Genomic DNA, 21,492 nt, shown 5'->3' on the forward strand with positions numbered 1-21,492 from the left:
AGCAATGTTTTGTTTGGACAGCAGTGGCTTCCTCTGTGGTATCCTCCCATGAAATCCATTCTTGTTTAGTGTTTTACGTATTGTAGATTCGCTAACAGGGATGTTAGCATTTGCCAGTGACTTTTGTAAGTCTTTATGCTGACACTCTAGAATTCTTCTTCACCTCATTGAGCAGTCTGCGCTGTGCTCTTGCAGTCACCTTTACAGGACGGCCACTCCTAGGGAGAGTAGCAGCAGTGCTGAACTTTCTCCATGTATAGACAATTTGTCTTACCGTGGACTGATGAACAGCAAGGCTTTTGGAGATACTTTTATAACCCTATCCAGCTTTATGCAAGTCAACAATTCTTAATCGTAGGTCTTCTGAGAGCTCTTTTGTGCGAGGCATCATTCACATCAGGCAATGCTTCTTGTGAAAAGCAAACCCAGAACTGGTGTGTGTTTTTATAGGGCAGGGCAGCTGTAACCAACACCTCCAATCTCATCTCATCGATTAGACTCCAGTTGGCTGACATCTCACTCCAATTAGCTCTTGGAGATGTCATTAGTCTAGGGGTTCACATACTTTTTCCACCTGCACTGTGAATGTTTACATGGTGTATTCAATAAAAACATGGCAACATTTCATTCTTCGTGTGTTATTAGTTTAAGCAGACTGTGATTGTCTATTGTTGTGACTTAGATGATGATCAGATCACATTTTATGACCAATTTGTGCAGAAATCCATATCAAATCCATATCCATTCCAAAGGGTTCACATACTTTTTCTTGCAACTGTATATAACATAGTCCGATCTGTTTTTTTTTTTTGTTTGTTTTTTAACATGTAATGAGTCTGGTGAGGTTTTATCCTTAAGAAAGTTCTCAAGTTGCTTGCATATTGTTTTGGAAGAATAGTTTATAAAAAAGATCATATAGTAACCTGAAACATACAAGATTCAATTGTAAACAATTTTAAATGGAAACAATTTTGTATTTTTTAATGTATTACATTAAAAATAATGCCAAAAAAGTTAAACCACCTTCGTATTTCCCTTTAATGCATTGTTTAGTGCATGTAGTCTGTACCCTCAAATGAAAACCAAACCTTTTAAGCTGCGATGTTAGCTGCATGTAACAAATTATTGTAGTTATCAATAAAAACATGCATGCAAATTACAAGGAGATCATATGGACTTTTGCTGTTTTTTGCAATTGGTATAGCTTTTTAAGCATTTAGATGCTTAACCGTGTTTAGTGATCTCTCATGTAAAATGGACTTGATAATTCCCCTGAAAAAAGTAATCTTCTGTACATTGTAGAATTTAAAAATGTCCTGGTTTAATACATAAATTGCTGCCTAAAACTAATACTGCAATAAAAAGCTGAGCATTTACTAACTGCATGCTGCCACTTAGTTTTACACTAACTTGCTGTTCTGTGTACATTCTGTCACAGTGATTAATGCATGCTATTCTGGAACAGTTTGCTTTTTGCTCTTCTATCAATGCAACAGCTATTTTTTGTTACGTTTACCTTTACTTGTTTTGTCATTTTTATCAGTTTAAATTAGTTTAAAATGGGCTTTGCAAATATTTACAATAAGAAACTCTCAGGTTACGTTCTGAAACACTTTGGAGTCTGTTCATGATTTGTAGCCAATTGGTAAATGTGGCTTCCATTTGTCAAGATATTTTTTTTAGAAAGGGAACAAACTGCCCAACTTAGATAATATCCTATATGCATTTTGAAATTGTAAATTATTTTCTATAGCTATAGCCATGGGAGAATTCAGCCTGTGGTTGCCCAGTCCTTTTTTGCCCGTGTTTGTTTGGAAATAACATGTAATAAAAACAAAAAAAAATGAGTTGCCAAAAATAATTTCTGATCTAGGTATTCAGTACCAATAAGAAGCAGAACAGCACCATTTGTGACACACTGCTACTAACAGGACATATTTATGGTGGTTATTTTCTGTGATCTTCATCTGCACTGACATCACATACTTTTAAAGTAGGGCATTCCCTGTATGTGAGAATATATTAAATACAGAATCCCCTTACTATGGTTATTCTTTTGTAAGTACAAAGTGGACTTTATTATGAAGGATTCAATTTTTAGTTCAGATTTTGTTCACTGGTCATTTTGAACACTGGTCTGTGCTTCTCAAGCTATTATTGAACTATGAGACCATAATCAAAGAAGCCAAAATCAATACACATACTGTACTAGAGTTATGCAATTCTGAAAATTGTGAAAGATAAGGCATTATATTTAGAAATCTCCAAATATGGTGTGGCAGTGAAGGAGACACTTATTTTAGGAATTTTAAGTTAATATGCTCTGAATTTAATAAAGGAACATGTGTGTATTCTAACTTTTTATTACTAACCGTGTATGTAAAAATGCACTAAGCTGTTTTCTCCCTGGCTTTGTAGCTTACACAACCTCGCAGTGGTATCTTCTGAATCAATCTGGTCTTAGTTAGTATGCGGTGAGTGAAGAATTAAATGTTCTCTCTTCAAAGTAAACTAATCCCTTGTAACTCTCTGCATGTAATTTTTAATTTGATTAAATTGTAGAGCTTTGCAAAGTATTTTTTTTTTAGCTAGTGCTATTAAACTGTAATGTATTGGAACTGAATCTATGTAATTTTTTGTAAAACCTCCTTTTATCTTTTGAACTACAATGTAGCAATTGGTCAGACAGGCTTAGTTGCCATCTAGGTGGTATACGTTTATACCATACTTGATAATCATTCAAATATTTATTGTCATAATGTAATTCATAGGACATGTTATTGTCAGGGTCTTACCTTAGGTGGGGGTCTGAAGTACAGAGATGTACGCTTACCCTTGCAGATAAACACAGTCCAAGGAGACCAGGTAAGAAGCCACCTGGACTGTGAATCTGTGCACAGGGGCTGTGCAGGGAAGGCGCTCCTATACGCAGTACAGGCAAGGACACAAGCAGAAGGATTGTCGTGGTGAAGCCAAAGTCAGAGGATGCCAGAGGTCAGGATAAACTAGGAGTGAAGCCAAGGTCAAAAGCCGGGGTCAATCTGGAGAACAGGCTCAGGAGACTTGAAAGCAGGAACTAAACACGTAAACCAGAATCAAAGAACGGACACTGCTCTCAGGGAGAGGCAGTGTTTTATACCTAGCTGATGAGCGATCTGCCTCAGGTGAAGCACAGGCAATAGCCACAGATAAAGTCCAGCCTCCTAGTGCTGCAAACATAGCCAGGTATAACAGGGATTGAACTACTCAAAATAATAGAATCTGCTGTGGCTCAGAGGCAGTATAGCAGGCCTAGGACATCAAACGACCCAGGTTCAAATCCTCTGTTTGCTACCTGTTGGGCAGCCACACCCAGCCGTTTGGTTGGCACAGGGATTACCCTGACAGAACACCCCCTTCAAGAACGCTCTATGGGCATGAACAGGCTCTTTAGAGTTGCAGTACACCTCATTGTCGGATTCACTATCCGTGTCAAGATATTCCTTGTAATCGAAGTCCCCATAGAGGAGTCTCTTAACAGCATGGGGCTCCATAGTACCAGCTTCTGGTACCGCTGGAGTGAGCTTAAGGTCTTCGATGATCCGGGTGCAGGTGGTAAGCACTTCTAGTTCGTGGCTTGCAATGCCTTCTCGAACATTTGTAAATCCTTTTTTGGGACTATAGTACAATTAGAGGCATAGGTACTTTCTGAAGGTAAGTCTTCTTTGAGCTGGTAGGAAGAAGTGATGGTATTAATAGAAGTATCTTCAGGAGGAGGTGCAGATGTCTCTGGAGCAGAAGGTGGAGACCTCTCAGAGGTACTGGTTATGTTGATTACCATAGTCTGGGTACACTTTTGTGTCACAGAACGTGGACAGGTTAGACAGCAACCTTGGTAGTTTCCAGGTTGTGTTGCAGGGATGACAGGATGGGTCCGTATGGTACCCAATAGAAGAGCCTTTAGCCTAGGTGGACAAGTTGGGCTGTGTGTAATAAAATGCCCTATCTCTCTCCACAATAGAAACAAAGACAATGCCTCTCCTTCGGTCTCTTTCTTCAGAGGTCAACCCAGTACGAATAAAGCCAATCTCTATGGGTTCTTCCTTGTCCACTCATGTCTCTAGGCTTATTTGGGTAGTGTCAGGGTGACAAGACAGGTCCTTGAAGGTAGGCTTGCGAAGTAAAAAGATAGAATAGTTATACTTGTATAAGCCCCTCTTTTCTCCTGGTACCCGAGATCTGTGAGAACCTGGAGCAGGCTTGGGGGCAACTTTCTTGGAAGCAGAGCACTGCGAATATATCGCGGTCATGAACGACTCCCAGTTGTCCAACACAGCAAATCTTTTTTTGTAGCATATGGTATGCCCACACCTTAATCCATCCAGAAAGTAAATTAATATGGGTACAACCCTGACAAAGTCGCTGTTCTAGGTCCTGGGTTTAAGGGCAAACAAAAGTTTGCAATCCATTTTGAATGATGTGAAGGAGGAACGGGAACCATCTAATCGGTCAGGCACCAATACATAAGGCTCTGGATACACAGGTTCCAGGGTTCGGCGTACCATGTCTTTAATTGACAATACATCCTTCTGCACCTCCAGATCAGTCTTGGACAGGTTAGACAATTGCTGAGAAAGGGAGGTAAGCAGTTTGTACATCTCTGCAGACTCCATGATGGTCAGTTCTTTTGTCAGTGTCTCACCTGAGGTGGGAGTCCAAAATACAGAGATGTATGCTCACCCTTGCAGATAAACACAGTCCAAGGTGACTAGGTAAGAAGCCACCTGGACTGTGAATCTGTGCACGGGGCTGTGCAGGAAAGGTGCAGTACAGGTGCAGCTGAAGTCAGAGGAGTGGAGCCAAGGTCAGAAGCCGGGGTCAATCTGGAGAACAAGCTCAGGAGACTTGAAAGCAAGAACTAAACACGCAAACCAGAATCAAAGAACTGACACTGCTCTCAGGGAGAGGCAGTGTTTTATACACAGCTGATGAGTGATCTGCCTCAGGTAAAGCACAGGCAATAGCCACAAATAAAGTCCAACACCCTAGTGCTGCAAACATAGCCAGGTTTGGCACCTTCGGGGCGGCCATGCCTAGCCGTTTGAATGGCACAGGGATTACCCTGACAGTTATTTATTTGGATTATGGACAAAAGTCAATGTGTGTGATGGGGACGTAACATTTTTTTTTTGCAAGAAACCACTGGTCTTTTTCAACCTAGCAATGCCAATCTGGGACCACCAGTGACACATATGTAGGCCAATCACTACTCTCATTCAGGAAAGATCACTACTCTTATTCTAAAAGTATTAATAAGAGGCAATAGCATATGTACTGCAATAAAATACAATAAATATCTGTCTTTGACTGACACAGACTGCATGAGAGAAAAGCTTTCCATCACATGTAACTTACATTAAAAGATTGCATCTCCTGCTCTGTAAATTGAGCTTTAATTACAAACAAGAAGCTCATGTATGGTCCAGCAAGCTATTAAAAGACCAGGAGATAGGAAAATTAAACAGAATGGCAGTAAAGGGAGGCTTAACATCAGATTACTATAACACATGGAAAATACTAAGAGAAATGTGCCTCTTTGGACCCATCTGGCTATCAGGGAGGTGGGTGGAGGTCGGTGTTCTCTGGATTTATATGTTATTTCATACTTCACGACAGTCACATTCTGAAACATGATTCATCTGAACTGTTCTATTACTCATGTTACATTTTGTTGGAAATGCTTAAATATATTATGAAGGACCTGCGCGTCTACACAATTATTTTATTTTCATCAACATGGTCCTGAGCGACCTAAAAATTATGGTTGACTTGGACCTGTGTGACTGTTGGTTTTGCACTTGTATTTTGTCTTGCAACCAATAAAAATAAATTTTTCAAGAATAAAATGGAAATTATGGAACATGGCAAGGATAAAGAGTTGCTTAGCAAGCATACGAGAGTAAGGGTGATGATCTCAAGATTTTTCTCACCTTGCTACCATCACCAAAGCAGGCAGACTCCATGTTGTCTGTTCTTCAATGTATGCAGGCATTTCACAGGTTGTATCTTCCTGGATAAAAATCCAGACTGCTTTCTGGCTGGAAGAATGTAGCATGCCACAACAGCAATGTCAAAATCTCCATTCCGAAATGGATTAGCAGAAAAAAAAAAGGCTGCATGGGCAATGCCAATTTTGTTATCTGCTCTATATCCAGAGCAATCGTTTGATTTCACTAGTGCTGTGTGATTAGATGGATATGTAATAATTCAGCTTCCTGGTGGTAAACGGTGGCCTTTATTGGGGTTGGAAACCACTAGTCTTGAGTATCGCCATTGTTTCCTTTGTTTTGTTGTTTTTTTCCTTCTAAGTAGCAGTCATTTGAAATTATCATGCCTAATTAAATAGTTGGCTACCACATAAATAACTGTATTGGTTTAAACTATTGAAGCAAGACAAAGACTGTGAGAGGCGAATCATTGTATGATTTCCAATTTAATCTGCCTATACACCATGTATTTGTACCCCATCCAACTTTTTTTTTTTCTTGGTAGATTGATAGATTATTGAAGTGCCACTCCACTTTATGCATATTGAATACATCAGCAATATGTCCCTGTTATAAGAAAGGAATTCAAAAAATAAATACCATTTTAACATAACCATAGTATTTGGGTGGGATTTAGAATTGGTATATCTTTATATGCAAAGGATGGAAGTCATTAAGGGACTTTCTGGTGGTATTCTGTTCAAACATATAAAGGGGATTCGGTTGCAGTGCAGATGTTTATGAGCTAAGTTTGTAAACTTCTAAAATATATTTTGCTGAATGGAAATCTAAAAAACGCTTTATAAACAAATATATCTTTATTGAATAGCCAAATAAGTTTCATATAGAAAAAAAATTGGGTTAAAACAAATTTAGAAAACCAATTGCCATTTAAGGTTAAGTGAATTGTTCAGTTTGCATTATCCACATTCAACATGCAGCCTATTGTTGGGAACTAGCAACAATTAAGTCTAAGTAATGAGTGGAACATATTTAATCCAGGATACTAAGATATGTAACGGGGTTGATGTTCCAGGAGGGATAAGCCAAGGGCAGAGTGTAGAATATTTGATAGAGTCTTAACCTCAACATCTGAGGAAAGGGATTTAGGGGTAATTATTTCTGATGACTTAAAGGTAGGCAGACAATGCTAGGAGAATGCTAGCAGAATGCTTGGTTGTATAGGGAGAGGTATTAGCAGTAGGAAGAGGGAAGTGCTCATGACATTGTACAGAACACTGGTGAGACCTCACTTGGAGTATTGTACGCAGTACTGGAGACTGTATCTTCCAGAAGGATATTGATCCTGTAGAGAGAGTACAGAGAAGGGCTACTAAACTGGTTCATGGATTGCAGGATAAAACTTACAAGGAAACGTTAAAAGAACTTAACATGTATAGCATGGAGGAAAGACGAGACAGGGGGGATATGATAGATACATTTAAATACATATAGGGGGGGGGGGGGGGGGGGCTGACCTTGCAGCAGAGCAGTCGCACGATACCAAAGCTCCTGCTCATGGTAGTGAAATTTATCGATTAATATCGACACCAAGCGACTACGGACTCGATACCAGCTACCGGAGGCAGGGGGAAAGCAAACCCTACCTACTGATACCAAACATGTGGCCCCTCGAGCTGCAATCACCCAAGCGACCTCTGCGGCCTACAATAGACGGCCGCTCTCCCGCAGCGACATAGAGAGAAGCATTGCAACAGGACTACCCGTTCCCCCCCCTATGGACTGGCAGGGGTTATCCCGGTCCCCATTGACAAGCAGCAAGTACTCACTTACAACCTCACTTTGCATGTAGGACTGTGCTCGAAACAAGACGGGCCTCGTGTACAGGCCACACCACAAATGACGCCTGCAAACACAGGCCCCGGCGAGGACATGATCGAGCGCTCCCTCCGACGCATAGACGAGGCCTTCCAGCGCTTCTGGGAGAGACTGGAGCAGCGCATGGCTCTACAGCCACCAGAGTATGCACGGGAGGCCGCGGAGAAAGGGCCGAGCTCACCCCGCTCGGGCAGATCTCGACCTGGAGCACACTCCCTACCTTCCTGGGCCGAAGGCCAAATGGGGTATACCCCCGCAGCATCACCCACGACGCCGGAGGACCACCCACCGCTCCGCAGCGCCCACAAAAGGGAAGACCCGGCTGCACTGCATACCCGAGTCTGTGGCACACTGATGCAGACCTTCCACAAGGCCTGGGGCTGGAGCAGGGTCCGCCACGGCCCACGCAACACTGACACCGCCAGCAGAGCCGCAGGGGCCTCTGGGCACCTCCTTGACTGGAGCATACGGCTACAACCTTCCTCAAGCCTAAACAGACTGCAGGATTACCAAGAGTCTGCATCACAGCTGCCAACCGTGGGAATCGGATGATCGGCAACTACTCCAGTGCCCTGGGATCAGCTCAGCAGGCGACAACGGGCACACACCCGCACCTCATAGGACATACGACTGCGAACTTGCCTTAAGTCCTTGTTGGATTGCTACCCCTGGTTTCCGAGCATCGGAACACAGGGACAGGTCTACGCTGAATCTCGGACTACTTAACCTACCAGCCGTAAATATAAAACTACCGCTCTGGACTCACACATGTCTTAGCCGTGTAACACTAGTGCACCTGCCTGACATAGCAAACCTCTCTGTTAGCAATCCCTGTATAACTTAGACCGTTACCTCTACCCTTATAGCCAGTTTGCCATACCAGTCATGTTATATTACACGCTTGCAGCACTGTGCATGACCCGCTTATTCCTGCCAAACTAAATGACCTTACATGACTATCCTCTGGTTCCACATATGTCTTACAGAAGTTATAGGGGTTTATAGGCCTAACACAACGGGTATATTCGGGGTATGTACTAACATGTTATTGTGTTTTACTCCTATCTCGCTAGCATACACTGACCCCCGACACATAGCATGTCCCTGATACGCGCATTAACTCTTCGCATACGCCATGTTGGCCAAAGTTTCGCCTTACTCTCCCAGCCACCCTACTTGGGCTGAACTGCTAAGTTGCTGAAACCCCGATTACTCAGATGCTCGGTTTAATACTCAACTAGTCTGTTCACATGGTACCACATGAGACAGCCTTACTCTGCATATCTAGCTAGACAACTCTGAGTTACTTGAAACATGAAAAGCCTGTATATCAATTGCTTGTTTATCTATACATGTCGGCCTCCGTTAGACACCTCTTGTTCTAGCAACCTGACCTAGACATGTTTGTTTATCTTGCTCACTGTTTAACTTTAATCTGTACAGGGTTATCGTTTGCCACTCTGTATTCACATAATTATAAAATGAGGCATTGTCACTCTGGAAATGTAATCTCTCTACAATGTTGATGTACTAATCCCTTAATGTGAACCGTTTTTACATTTCCCTCTCTTTACGTCTGTACCCCACTTGATATGCTTCAATAAAAGAAAGATTGACATAAATACATATAGGGAATCAACACAGTAAAGGAGGAGTCTATATTTAAAATAAGAAAAACTACCACAACAACTGGACAGTCTTAAATTAGAGGGGCAAAGGTTTAAAAATAATATCATTGCCGTGGTTTACTGAGGGGGTAGTTGATGCATGGAATAGCCTTCCAGCTGAAGTGGTAAAGGTTAACACAGTAGAGGAGTTTAAGCATGCGTGGGATAGGCATAAGGCTGTGCTAACTATAAGATAAGGCCAGGGACTAATGAAAGTATTTAGAAAATTGGGCAGACTAGATGGGCCGAATGGTTCTTATCTGCCGTCACATTCTATATTTTGTTAAGTAGAAGGTTGAAGGGAGCAGCAATTGCAAATTGAGTCTGCAGCTACATTGGGAATGGGTAGATGGGTGTCCAGACTCATAAGTAACATCTACTAATTCATAGAATTGGAGTTATGGTGTTTTTGCGGCCAGCCCTTCTGAATTGGAGATATGCTCAAACATTTTTTTTCCTGTGTAAGCCTTTTTAATGTGTGTGTTTTTTTACCTCATTATGCTTTCTTTTTTTTTTTTTTTTTACATATATGAGTTATACATGCAGAATTAATGTTGATCAGAAATTTCAATCAAAGCATTTGGAGCATTTGTATAGGTGTACATACTCATAAATTAGATCTACAGCTTTCCATGTTTTGCTAATTTGTTCACCTTTTATTTTTGAGGGAATAAAAACTAAACTTTCTTTTTCAGTATGATTTTAAGTTTTAAAGATTTAATATTTAGCTAACATCACATTTATGTACCTTCATTGTTATATGAAAATAATGAATTGTATTTCTTGTTTTGTTTTGCAGTCTTGGCTTCGACCATCATCCTGAAATACTATTTTGTATATTTATATGGAAGACACTGCATTGTCTTAGTATTTTCTTCAACTTCTTCCAGGATCACATACATTTAAAACCAAATCTGTATAGTACGTTCAGTACCATGAATTGCCTTGTAGAGAGCTGATGATACATAGTGAACATTTATATACACTGTTTTTTTCTGTTATGATTTTGCTTTTTAATCTTTTTCAGTAACATGTAGCAGTTTTCCTGTAGTGGTACATTCAAACATTATATTAATTTATTTTTAACATGGTTAATGTGTGATGGCAAGTTAGATGATTAATGCTTCCATTAAACACATCAATTCTTTGTCTAACAATGCAAACTTTTACAGATTAGTGTATGCTATACACAAAGTGCTATATATAAGGAAATGCTTATTTCGAGTAGTGGGATTTTAACGGTTTTATGTCACTCAAATGATATGTCCATTTCTTCTAGGCTAGAATAGATATGATGTGTTGAGCTGCTAACCGGTCATATTTTAATTCTGTATTTTCTCACAATGGTACTGTTAATGAAGGATAGTTTTCATCATCAGTTATAGCGCATAATGTCTTAAGGAACAAAATACTGTAATTGATAATAAGGATCTTCTAAGACATGGAAAGGGGCCCTACCGGTTTATGTGATAGTAAGTTACAAATGTTTTAACAGATAGGAGGTGGTAAGAATCAATCATTGGAAGGAAGTGAGGAATTGATTAGAAAAATGTTGCAAATAGAAGATTACGAGAAAGACGTGTTACGAAAAATACTTTTACAATTAAATTTAAAAAAATACTAACATTCATATGACAATTTTCCTACACTACTGTTTTAAAATATATTAAAAACAACTGACGTAAATAAAATGCTAAGAGAATAAATGAACATTTTCAGTGTTTAGTGTAAGTTTAGTTTGTCATCCCTAATGACAGAATAGTTACTGTTTCAAAAGATTATATTGATCCACCACAGCATGGATTGATATATTTAAGTACTAATAACATGGGCTTAACCACACATACCATTAAACTGGTGGGATTTCTTTCTTTCTTTCTTTTTTGTTTATTTGTTTTGATCAAATTGTGCAATACTTTAGTTAGGTATGTTCTACTTTATTATTGTTTTTTCATTTTGCATTTCAGCATGATTTACCTTATCAATGTATGATTTTGTTAGCTGTGGGCCAGTTCTTTAAGCTTTCATCTATGATGGAAATCTAAACCTCTGGAGTACCTTACTGGTTGTCTCCAACTTTTGTACCTGTATTTTCCAGAGATTAAATATGCTTCTGTATATTGTAAATAGTTAATACAAAATGTATCATAAAGGTGTTTTGTGATGGTTTCAATGTTAATTCTGGAAAAAGCAATGCAATTAAAATTTTATTTACGAAATTCCTTAGAGTCTGATTGATGTGTATATAAGTTTACAGACCTGTACATGTTTCTGACATTCAGCAACTGTGATGTTGTGATTCCTCCAAACTTCAGTATGGAAATATTTTTATAGACTATGTCCAGTACTTCAGCTTTATATGTAGGATTACAATTAAGTTGGGTAATCTGTTACAGAATGTATATGGTGACATATTGAGTTAGGATACACTTCTATATATTGGTAACTGTTACAGCCAGGATTACAGGATTATCAGTGAACCTATAGTATGTGAGTTCCTACCACTCACAGCAACTATGGAGACTTAATCAGGGAATGCTTATTTATTTGGCTCTAGCAATGTAATATGTAACAATTTTACTTTCACCATTTATGTTATCTGTTGTCCAAGAACATATGAAGTAAAGAAAAATCAGAAGACTTTAACCCAGAGCTTCAGCATATGCCTTTCTTGTTTAAATATTTTGTTTTTGTTAGGAAACAAAACATCCTGGTTTTCATCAAGCATACATGTGCAAAGACAAACAGTGCTACCCCCCAGGATCGAGAAGTTGCATGTACAAAGACTTCCCTCGTCGCTCTAATGTTTAGCCTTGGGCACACATGATGCCTGAGGCGCTTTTTGGACACGCAAGTCCCACTCCATATTCATGCTGTATGACAACTTATTAATACAAGTTGGTGACAGGGCTTGTAGGTCCACGAAAGGGTATTTCGAGCTGTATTTAGTCAGTTTGACAAATATATTAAACATAAGCTTACATGGATCAAAGTCATTTCAAATAGCTGCTGTGGTTTATTTTTTATTTTTTTTGTCTTTAGTCTCCCTTTTCTATGTTTGAGATTATGGAATTGGGAACAACCATACATTGGAAAAAAGTTTGGTCATACATATAATGTGCCCTGTAGTTACTTTGGATGTTGTCATTATTGCACACAATAATCCCAGAAGTGATGTCACCATATGTCAATGCACCAATCTCATACTAGAGATTAACATTTTCCTTACGGCTCTCTTAAGCAAGAGAACCAAATTTTCCCGAACTGCTCTACACTATGGAGTAAATATCAAAACTACAAAGTAAACCCATTCAATATTGTATAGGTCCTTCTCGTGCTGCCAAGACAGTTTTGATGCATTGAGGCATGGACTCCATAAGACCTCTGAACATGTCCTGTGGCATCTGGCACCAATACATTGACCGCAAATCCTTTAACTTCTCTAAGTTGCAAGGTGGTGCCTCCATGGTTTTTGTTGTTCCAGCACATCCCAATCGGTTGAGATCTGAGGAATTTGGAGGCCAGGGCAACACTTTGAATTCTTTGTAATGTTCCTCAAAGCATTCCTGAACAATGATTGCAGTGTGGCAGGGTGCATTATCCTACTGAAAGAGGCCACTGCCATCAGGGAACACAATTGCCATAAAGGGATGTACTTAGTCAGCATAATCTCTAGCTAGGTGGCACATGTCAAAGTAACATCCGAGTGAATGCCAGGACCCAATGTTTCCCAGCAGAACATAAGAGCCTAACACTGCCTCCGCTGGCCTACTTCTTCCCATAGTGCATATTGCTGCCATCTCTTCCCCAGGTAAATGACACACACTCACCCGGCCATCTGTCTGATCTAAAAGGAAATGGGGGGGGCATGGTCTGATGCTGAACTGAGATGGCCGCCTAATTCTGAAGCTCCGTCCCTGACCGCCCTAAATTAGCTACATACCCGAGTTTATGGCTTCCATGGGTCGCACGAGACGCACCCAGATGACGCCCTCAACCCCTAGAACCCAGGGGGAGACTCTCACGGAATCAATCAGGGGGTATCTACAAACACCGGCGTGCCTCCAACATGGCGCCGGCTTCCCCAGGTTCCTCCATATCGGAAGCTGAATCCACGCCGGAACTTGAGGTGAGGCCTTCGCCTCCGACCCCAGACTGTACGTGCTCTTTGCCTCTCTGCCCAAGAAAGAAGATCTGCAGAACATGGTAGAGGAGGTGAAGAGCGTGCTGCAGACAGAAATTGCAATGGTCCGCGCTACAATAACAACACTGGAAGAGAGAGTCAGCACCCTGGAGGAAAGAGATTCCCGCGCAGCAGGCTCAAACTCACCAGCCTCCCAGCAGCAAGCAGCACTGATCACTGATATGCGGCTACACCTGGAGGACCTAGACAATAGGAGCAGAAGGCATAACATACGGGTGAGGGGCATACGGGAACTCCCAGACCAGGAAAATCCACAGGCAATCCTCACCCGCCTTTTTAATATGCTCCTGGGCCGCCCACCAGACGCCAGAATAGCAATGGACAGAGCCCACCGTGCAGTACGCCCACGCCCGACGCCCCGCCGAGAGACATCTGCCGCATTCAAGATTATCAAATTAAAGCCGACATCATGCTGAGGGCGCGAGCAGAGCGGGCTTGGCGCTTCGAAGGCCAGATGGTGGAGCTCTACAATGATCTTTCACACCTTACGCTGCAATCAGGGAGAGCTCTACGCCCGGTCACACAGGTACTGCAACAAGAGAGGATCAGGTATCGGTGGCTGTTCCCCTTCGCTCTCCTGGCCCGACGGGGGAATGCTGAAGCGGTCATCCGCACACCGGAAGACGTCCCGACCTTCACGGAGACATTGGGGCTCCCACGGATCCGAATTCTCAACTGGATGACCTGTCCCCTCTATGAGAGGAACTTGGGGCAACCGGCTGGGAGAAGATACCCGATGGAGGGGGAGGCAGGGATGGACGTGTCCTCTCACCCCCGGGCTGGTCCAGAGGAATAGGAGGGGATGCGGTGAGATGCCCTGGCGTGAGAGTGGACTGAGACCTGTGAACTGAGACCTGGTAACGTAACCCGGCATACAAATGCAGGGTTTACCGATACGAGACTGTGAGCTTTTTCTTTTCATTTTCACCTCACTTTACTCTTCCTATCTCTGGCTCTGCATCGAATTCTCCCTTCTGCTCCGGCCTGCTCCTCCCCCCTCCTTTTTTTTTTTTTTTTTTTAATGTTTCACAAAACCCCATTATTACTCATGAATCAACTCCATTCCCTTTTTAGACAACAGTACCTGGGGCCTAGTTCATTAACATAGAAAACATTGAAAACTCCTCACTTTATTTCTGTCAAAATAGAATAATCAAAATGTATTATGAGTGACCCAGCGGCAATCATAAATGATTAGTGTCGATATCAAAGTGAAATTCATGATTGGGTAATTTTAATGGAGGTACTTATCTTTAGGGGATACTTAAGATTAAGGTTTGCTATATTTAGAATAGGAATCTCTCCACTTTAGTCTCTCTACTCTTGGGGGGGAGGAGGGGGAGCGGGGGAGGGATACCTACAGGCTGCTTGAAGCCTTGGGGGGGGGGGGCATGATGGGGGACTACGGTCTTGGACTGCAGGGCTTACAGCAGAAGAAGAGTAGCTGCCCAGGGAGATGTGGGGGGGGGGGAGGGAGGAGAAGGGGGGGAGGCATCCTCCGGTCACCGCGGGTCCTCATGGAGGGTACACAGACGGGAGGGACCCACGACCCAGGCCCGAATACCATGCTCCGGAAGGGAGGGGAGGGGAAGCTGGCATTGGAGGGAAGGGAGAGGGATAAAAGAGGGGTTGGCAGGGAAGGTGGAGTGCTCCAGCGGGGAGGGGTGACTGCCGGCCTTACGGGCCCCCGTGTTCCTGCTGGCCCTCCCCACCCGGGGGCAACGACCCCAGGATCTCCCACTCAAGATCACCAAGATTCCCTAGACCTAGACCCACAGCTAATTCCACAGAGCCAAGCTCTGATACAGCTAGCTCATAGGCCTACAAACGAGGGAGAACACGAGGGTCTCTGGAAGAGCCCATCACAGGTTCACAGCACTTGAGGACACCTCATGCGGGGGCATCCTGAGGAGGAGGGGAAGGACGCTATGGTATGCACACATGATCACACACTTGGGAGACTGCGAGTACATTACACAACGGACTAGGACCAAAGGGAGGCTATATTGGTGGGGGTTCTATGGGAAAAGGACGTCGGAATCTAGGGGGACTGACGATAAAGGAATAACACGCACACTTGTTGACCTGCAAAAGCAGCACTCCATACACGCAAACTGGGTGGCCCGAAAGGGAATATCTGTACCACTACTCACCTGGAAGACCAGACAGGCCCCCTATCATAGGTAAACAGCAAACCACTATCTGGGGGACCTGAAGCCACCGACCTAGGGCAATAGGGATGGACGTATCTAGTCTACATCTTAGGGACACAGACGACCCCCCGCGGGCGCACTGCCGAGAAACTGAGACTCGAGGTGTGGGGAGCTGATACGAAAACCTCACTGTTGAGTCTCGAGGCACATTGCCCAGATCTTTCCCGCTTGCTGAGCTGTAGTCGACCGTACTTACGTGCCCCCCTTCGGGCTGGTCTCGCCCACGCCCCCTGTGTTGTAGACTCTGCCCTCCTGCTCTATCCCCTCTCGTGAACCTCCCTGGGGGTGTCGGAGCTGCCGCACTGTTCCTGGGGCTCTACTCTGGGGTTCTGCTTTACGGGGGGGCCCGATGCCGGGGGGGGCAGCACCCCTTCTCCAGGGACAGGGGAAGAATGGTGGGAGGGGGCTAGTGGTGTACACTCTAAACGCGAGGGGTCTCAACTCCCCACAGAAAAGAGCCAGGGCGCTGCGGGAACTCAGGGCGCTGAAGGTCTCTGTGGCATTCTTTCAGGAGACCCACTTTCGCTCAAATCAAGCACCAAGATTTTCCGACAGGCATTATCAAATGGGATTCTTTGCGAATAACCCCGACGCAAAAACAAAGGGGATGGCGATCCTTTTCGCGAAGGACGTGCCCTTCCAAAAGGTGGCGGAACACAGGGATCCGCAGGGGAGGTACCTCTTCCTGAAGGGCGTAATTCAGCATGCGCAGTACACTTTTGCCAATGTGTACCTCCCGAACAAAGGGCAGAAAGCCTTTCTGAAAGCCGCCCTCGAACAATTTGGGGCAGGTACGGTCGTGCTGGGAGGGGATTTTAACATACCGGTGCATCCCAATATGGACACTTCCACGGGCAGGACAACGCTACCAGACCACGTGATACGGGGCACCAAGGCCCTGCTGCGGGACCATTTGCTAATAGACTGCTGGAGAGCAGTCAACTACGATATCAAAGATTTTACCTTTACTCAACTGCGCACAAGTCCTATTCCAGATTGGACTATCTATTTCTACAACATCGACACTTAGACGACCTTCAGTCGGCATATATCGCGCCCATGACGTGGTCGGACCATGCGCCGGTCATCATGACCCTTAAACACCCATGCCAGTCCAAAAAGCAGTGGACCTGGAGACTGAATGAGGCATTGCTGGACGACCCAACGATACGGGCGGACATTGCAGCGGCTTCGGAACGATTTTTCCTAGAAAATGACACCCCGGAAACCGGCCCATCCGTGGTGTGGGAATCCTATAAGTGCACTGTTCGAGGGCTTCTGATCACGCACGGAGCGCGACAGAAAAAACGACACACCCTAGAAATCTCCGAGCTGACGGCCCAATTAGCGGACCTGGAGACGCAGCATAAAGGCAACCTAGACGGGGAAGTATACAAACGCCTGACGGCGGTCAGGGCACGACTGCAGTCTTATCTCACATCCAAGATGCAATTCCAATTCAGGCTAGTCCGGAAAGCCTTCTATGAACATGGCAACAAGTGCGGTAAATTACTGGCTAGGGCCTTGAGGGCCAGGAGGCAGAAATGTTTTGTTCAACGAATAAAATATGACGGGGAACGCCACACAACTCCCCAGAAAATAGCGGAAGCTTTTAAAGCATATTATGCCTCCCTCTACAACTTGCCATCCACGACGGGGGACCTGGAAGCAGACAAGAGGACTCTGCTGCACGAGAAACAGGACTACGTGGCCCGCCACCTCAACTCCCGGCCGGGAGATGAAGAAAGAGATGCCCTGGACGAACCCATTACCCCGGAGGAACTGCTTCAAGCAGTGAAGCTAGCAAAGACGGGGAAAAGCCCAGGACCGGATGGGTTCACCGCACACTATTATAAAACTTTCGCCAAAGACCTGACACCATATCTGGTGAAGATCTTCAACGCGGTCAGAGAGGGGGGCACACTGGACCCCAATATGCTCCTGGCCCACGTGGTAGTGCTCCCGAAAGATGGGAAGGACCCGCAGGAATGCGTTAGCTACAGACCGATCTCCCTGTTGAACGCCGATCTGAAACTCCTTACAAAGATATTGGCACTCCGCATCCAACCCCTCCTACCGAAGCTCGTAAAACCGGACCAAGTAGGATTCATCAAAGGGAGGGAAGCACGGGACAATACGGTCAAGGTGATCAACTTGATACATGCGGCCCAGAAACGGTCGCTCCCAGCCCTGTTCATCTCAACAGATGCGGAGAAGGCGTTTGACAGGGTAGATTGGTCGTTCCTGATGCTGGTGCTCCGACAGGTGGGACTCGGGCCTCACATGATGGCATGGGTGCAGGCGCTATACAGCAAACCGGCAGCCCGAGTAAGCGTGAATGGGATCCTGTCACAACCATTTAACATATGCAACGGGACCAGGCAGGGGTGCCCCCTATCGCTATCGCTCTTCGTTATCAGTCTTGAGCCATTTCTCAACGCGATAAGGGGAAATGAGGGCGTGAGGGGGATTGAGGGCTCCTGGGGTAACTGTAAGATTTCTGCATATGCGGATGATCTTCTGTTCTCCGTTACGGACCCACATACATCCCTGAAAACGATCATGCAGGAATTCGAAGTGTACCACCGTATGTCCAACCTAAAAATAAATTATGGGAAATCCGAAATGCTCAATGTCGGCTGCAACCCATGGACGGTGCGAGAGCTCCGAGAGGAGTTCCCCCTTCACTGGTGCAAAGAGGCACTGGGGTACCTGGGGATCTGGATATCGGCTAGATTGCCGGACATATACCGGCTCAACTTCACCCCACTTCTAAGTCGAATTCAGAAGAACCTCCAACAGTGGACGCTCCCACACATAACATGGGTGGGGAGAATCAATGTCCTGAAGATGAACGCCTCGCCCACATTCTTATATCTTCTCCAAACAATACCGATTGATATCCCCAAAGAGTACTTTCACCAGGTGCGCAAATCATTCGCCCAATATGTGTGGAACGGAAAACAGGCCAGATTGCGGTATGAGATCCTCACACAACCAAAACACAGGGGCGGACTGGGACTACCGGATCTGAGGAAATACTGCCAGGCGGTACATTTGCAAAGGATCCTAGAGTGGACTCAGGCACCTCATGAGAAAGTGTGGATCCAGCTGGAGGGCAGTTTCATCAAGGCGCCACTGACAGCGGTGCCCTGGATCCCGAAAGGTAAGGAGGGAGCACTACCACCCGACCACCCGACTATCGCCGCGACACTGAAAGTGTGGAGAACAGCGACTCGGAGGACAGAGCTGGCACCGCAGGTGTCGCCACTGTACCCTATTGCGGGAAACCCTCACTTTGAACCGGCAGACTCTCCGCAATTCCTGACATCGCTGGGGCTACCGAGGCAGTGCAGACTGAAACATGTAAGCAGGGAAGGGGGAGTGGTGCCTCTCACGGATCTACAGGCACAGAATGCCGCGAGCTTCATGACACAATTCAGATATCACCAACTGGTGCGGCATGTCAAATCCATACCTAGGGTGGACACAGCAATCAGGCAACTAACCACATATGAAAAGCTCTGCGACCAAGACAACCCCCCGGGCACACTGTATCTCGACCCTATATCAGATGCTCCTTACCAACAGTGGGGGAAACCACACCATACTTTACGAAGTACTGGGAAAGGGATCTGGGTCACACCTTGACGGTAGATCAATGGCGGGAGGTTTTTCTGAACACCCACAAAGCCTCGATCAGCACCAAACACCAAGAGTCGGGATATAAGATGCTCACGCACTGGTACCGGACCCCCGAAAGATTAGCCCTAGCGGGATGCACCAACGACCCGGAGTGCTGGAGGTGTGACAGGGCACTAGGCACGCAGTTTCACATCTGGTGGACCCGCCCAAACATTCAACCTTTTTGGGAGAGAGTGCACGAAATCATCAAGGAGATCACGGATGATAGCATTGATTTCAAACCAGAAGCATACCTCCTACATGTGACCACAATGTCCCCGGCAAGATACAAGAAGACGGTATTACCGCATCTGCTTAATGCGGCGCGAAGCCTCATACCCAGCCACCGCCAACGGAAGACGGTCCCCACAATGGAAGATTGGATACGCAGAGTGGAAGAAATCAGGGAGGCCGAAGAACTTATACTATCAGCAGCGGGCAAGACGCAGCGATACCACCAAACATGGTATCACTGGACAAGGTGGATAGCGAGGGATGTGGATGGGAGGGGGAGAGGGGGCCGCGGGCGGGGGGGGGGGTCCGGCCCGAGGGGGAGGGGTGGTGGAGGGGGTCCGAGAGGCGGCGCGGCCGGCAAACTCACCCCTAGCTTATACCCTATGTTGATGTCTTTTCCTGCTTCCCTTACCCCCTTATTGTCACGCGGGAGATATCCCCGCCACTGGAGGGGAGGCACCGGACGTACACCCGTACAATAGGCACACGGGGGGAGGGGGAAACGCGGAGAGGTCCACCGAAACATGAGGAAGAGCTCAGGGACAAGCGAGGGAAGGGGGGCCGATGGAGTTGGGGTTGACTAGACAGGTGGGGGGAGGAAGGGAGGGAGGACAAAAGAAACGGACCGACACACAACCAAGGGACACAGCAGACGAGAACGGCACACTAATGCAAACAGGAAACTAATCCTAACACGGAGGGTAGAGGGGATAATACCTCACATACTACAGCGGAAGGGGGGACAGGGACAAAACCAGAAAGCTCCGAAAAAACGAGAACAAGAGAACCACACGCTAGAGGGGAACACTGCTCAGGCAATAGCCACATATGCAACCAGCAAATAGATAGTATGACGAATACACTACACCAACAACATTTTGTATCGGATTCTCCCGAAGTAGGGAACAGGGGGATATCTCCCGCAACGTTCTCACAGGGAGGAGGCAGTAGGGGTGAGGGCCGCAAACTGGGAAATGGTACGCAGAGGAAAACTCTATGGGGAGGGGGAAAAATAAAATTAAGGCTACGGTTCTAGTTGACAATAATTTGGTTACAAGTTGTGACAGTTGCACATACTTTTATTGGAGGACACCAAGTATAGATAGACTCTAATGAGCAACATGAAAAATGAAGAAAGTAACAGCTATACGCCAAAACTGTACATTCTTGCATTGTCAAAGCTAACTTACACAAACTGTAACATTATGTAAGCCATGTTTCCACAATCTATGTATGTAACTATACTTGCTACAATAAAAGCTTTAATAACTAAAAGGAAATGGGATCAATCAGACCAGGCAGACTACTTCTGATGCTCATGTCCCAATTGAAGGTGCTTTCGGCACTGGACAGGGGTCATCATGGACACTGACCTGTCTGCGGCTACGCACCCCAATGCACAGCAAACTGATGCACTGTCTGACACCTCTATTATGGGCAGAATTAAGTATTTTAGCAATTTGAGCTACAGTAGCTTTTCTGTGTGATCGTACAAGACAGGCTAGACTTCACTCCCAAGGCATCAATGAGCCTTGAACGTCCGTGAGCCTGATGTCGGTTCAATTGGTTGTCCTTTCTTGCACCACTTTTGGCAGATACAGGGCCAGTGCAAGGATTTTTAGCTA

The 21,492-nt window shown here is 44.9% G+C and overlaps 1 protein-coding gene across 3 annotated transcripts in view; it reads left to right on the forward strand.

Moving 5' to 3' along the window:
* GOLGA4 (golgin A4) overlaps positions 1-11,751 on the forward strand; it is a 151,408-nt gene extending 139,657 nt beyond the window's left edge. For 2 of the 3 annotated variants that reach the window (XM_063452058.1, XM_063452056.1), the window contains exons 25-26: positions 2,419-2,474; positions 10,332-11,751. In XM_063452058.1, the coding sequence (XP_063308128.1) occupies positions 2,419-2,448 (30 nt within the window). In that variant the 3' untranslated portion in view covers positions 2,449-2,474; positions 10,332-11,751. The remainder of the gene's footprint in view (positions 1-2,418; positions 2,475-10,331) is intronic. The other variant, XM_063452057.1, reaches the window with a different exon arrangement.
* The last annotated feature ends 9,741 nt before the right edge of the window (positions 11,752-21,492 follow it).

The sequence above is a fragment of the Pelobates fuscus genome, chromosome 4 (assembly GCF_036172605.1).
Source record: "Pelobates fuscus isolate aPelFus1 chromosome 4, aPelFus1.pri, whole genome shotgun sequence".
NCBI lineage: Eukaryota > Metazoa > Chordata > Amphibia > Anura > Pelobatidae > Pelobates > Pelobates fuscus.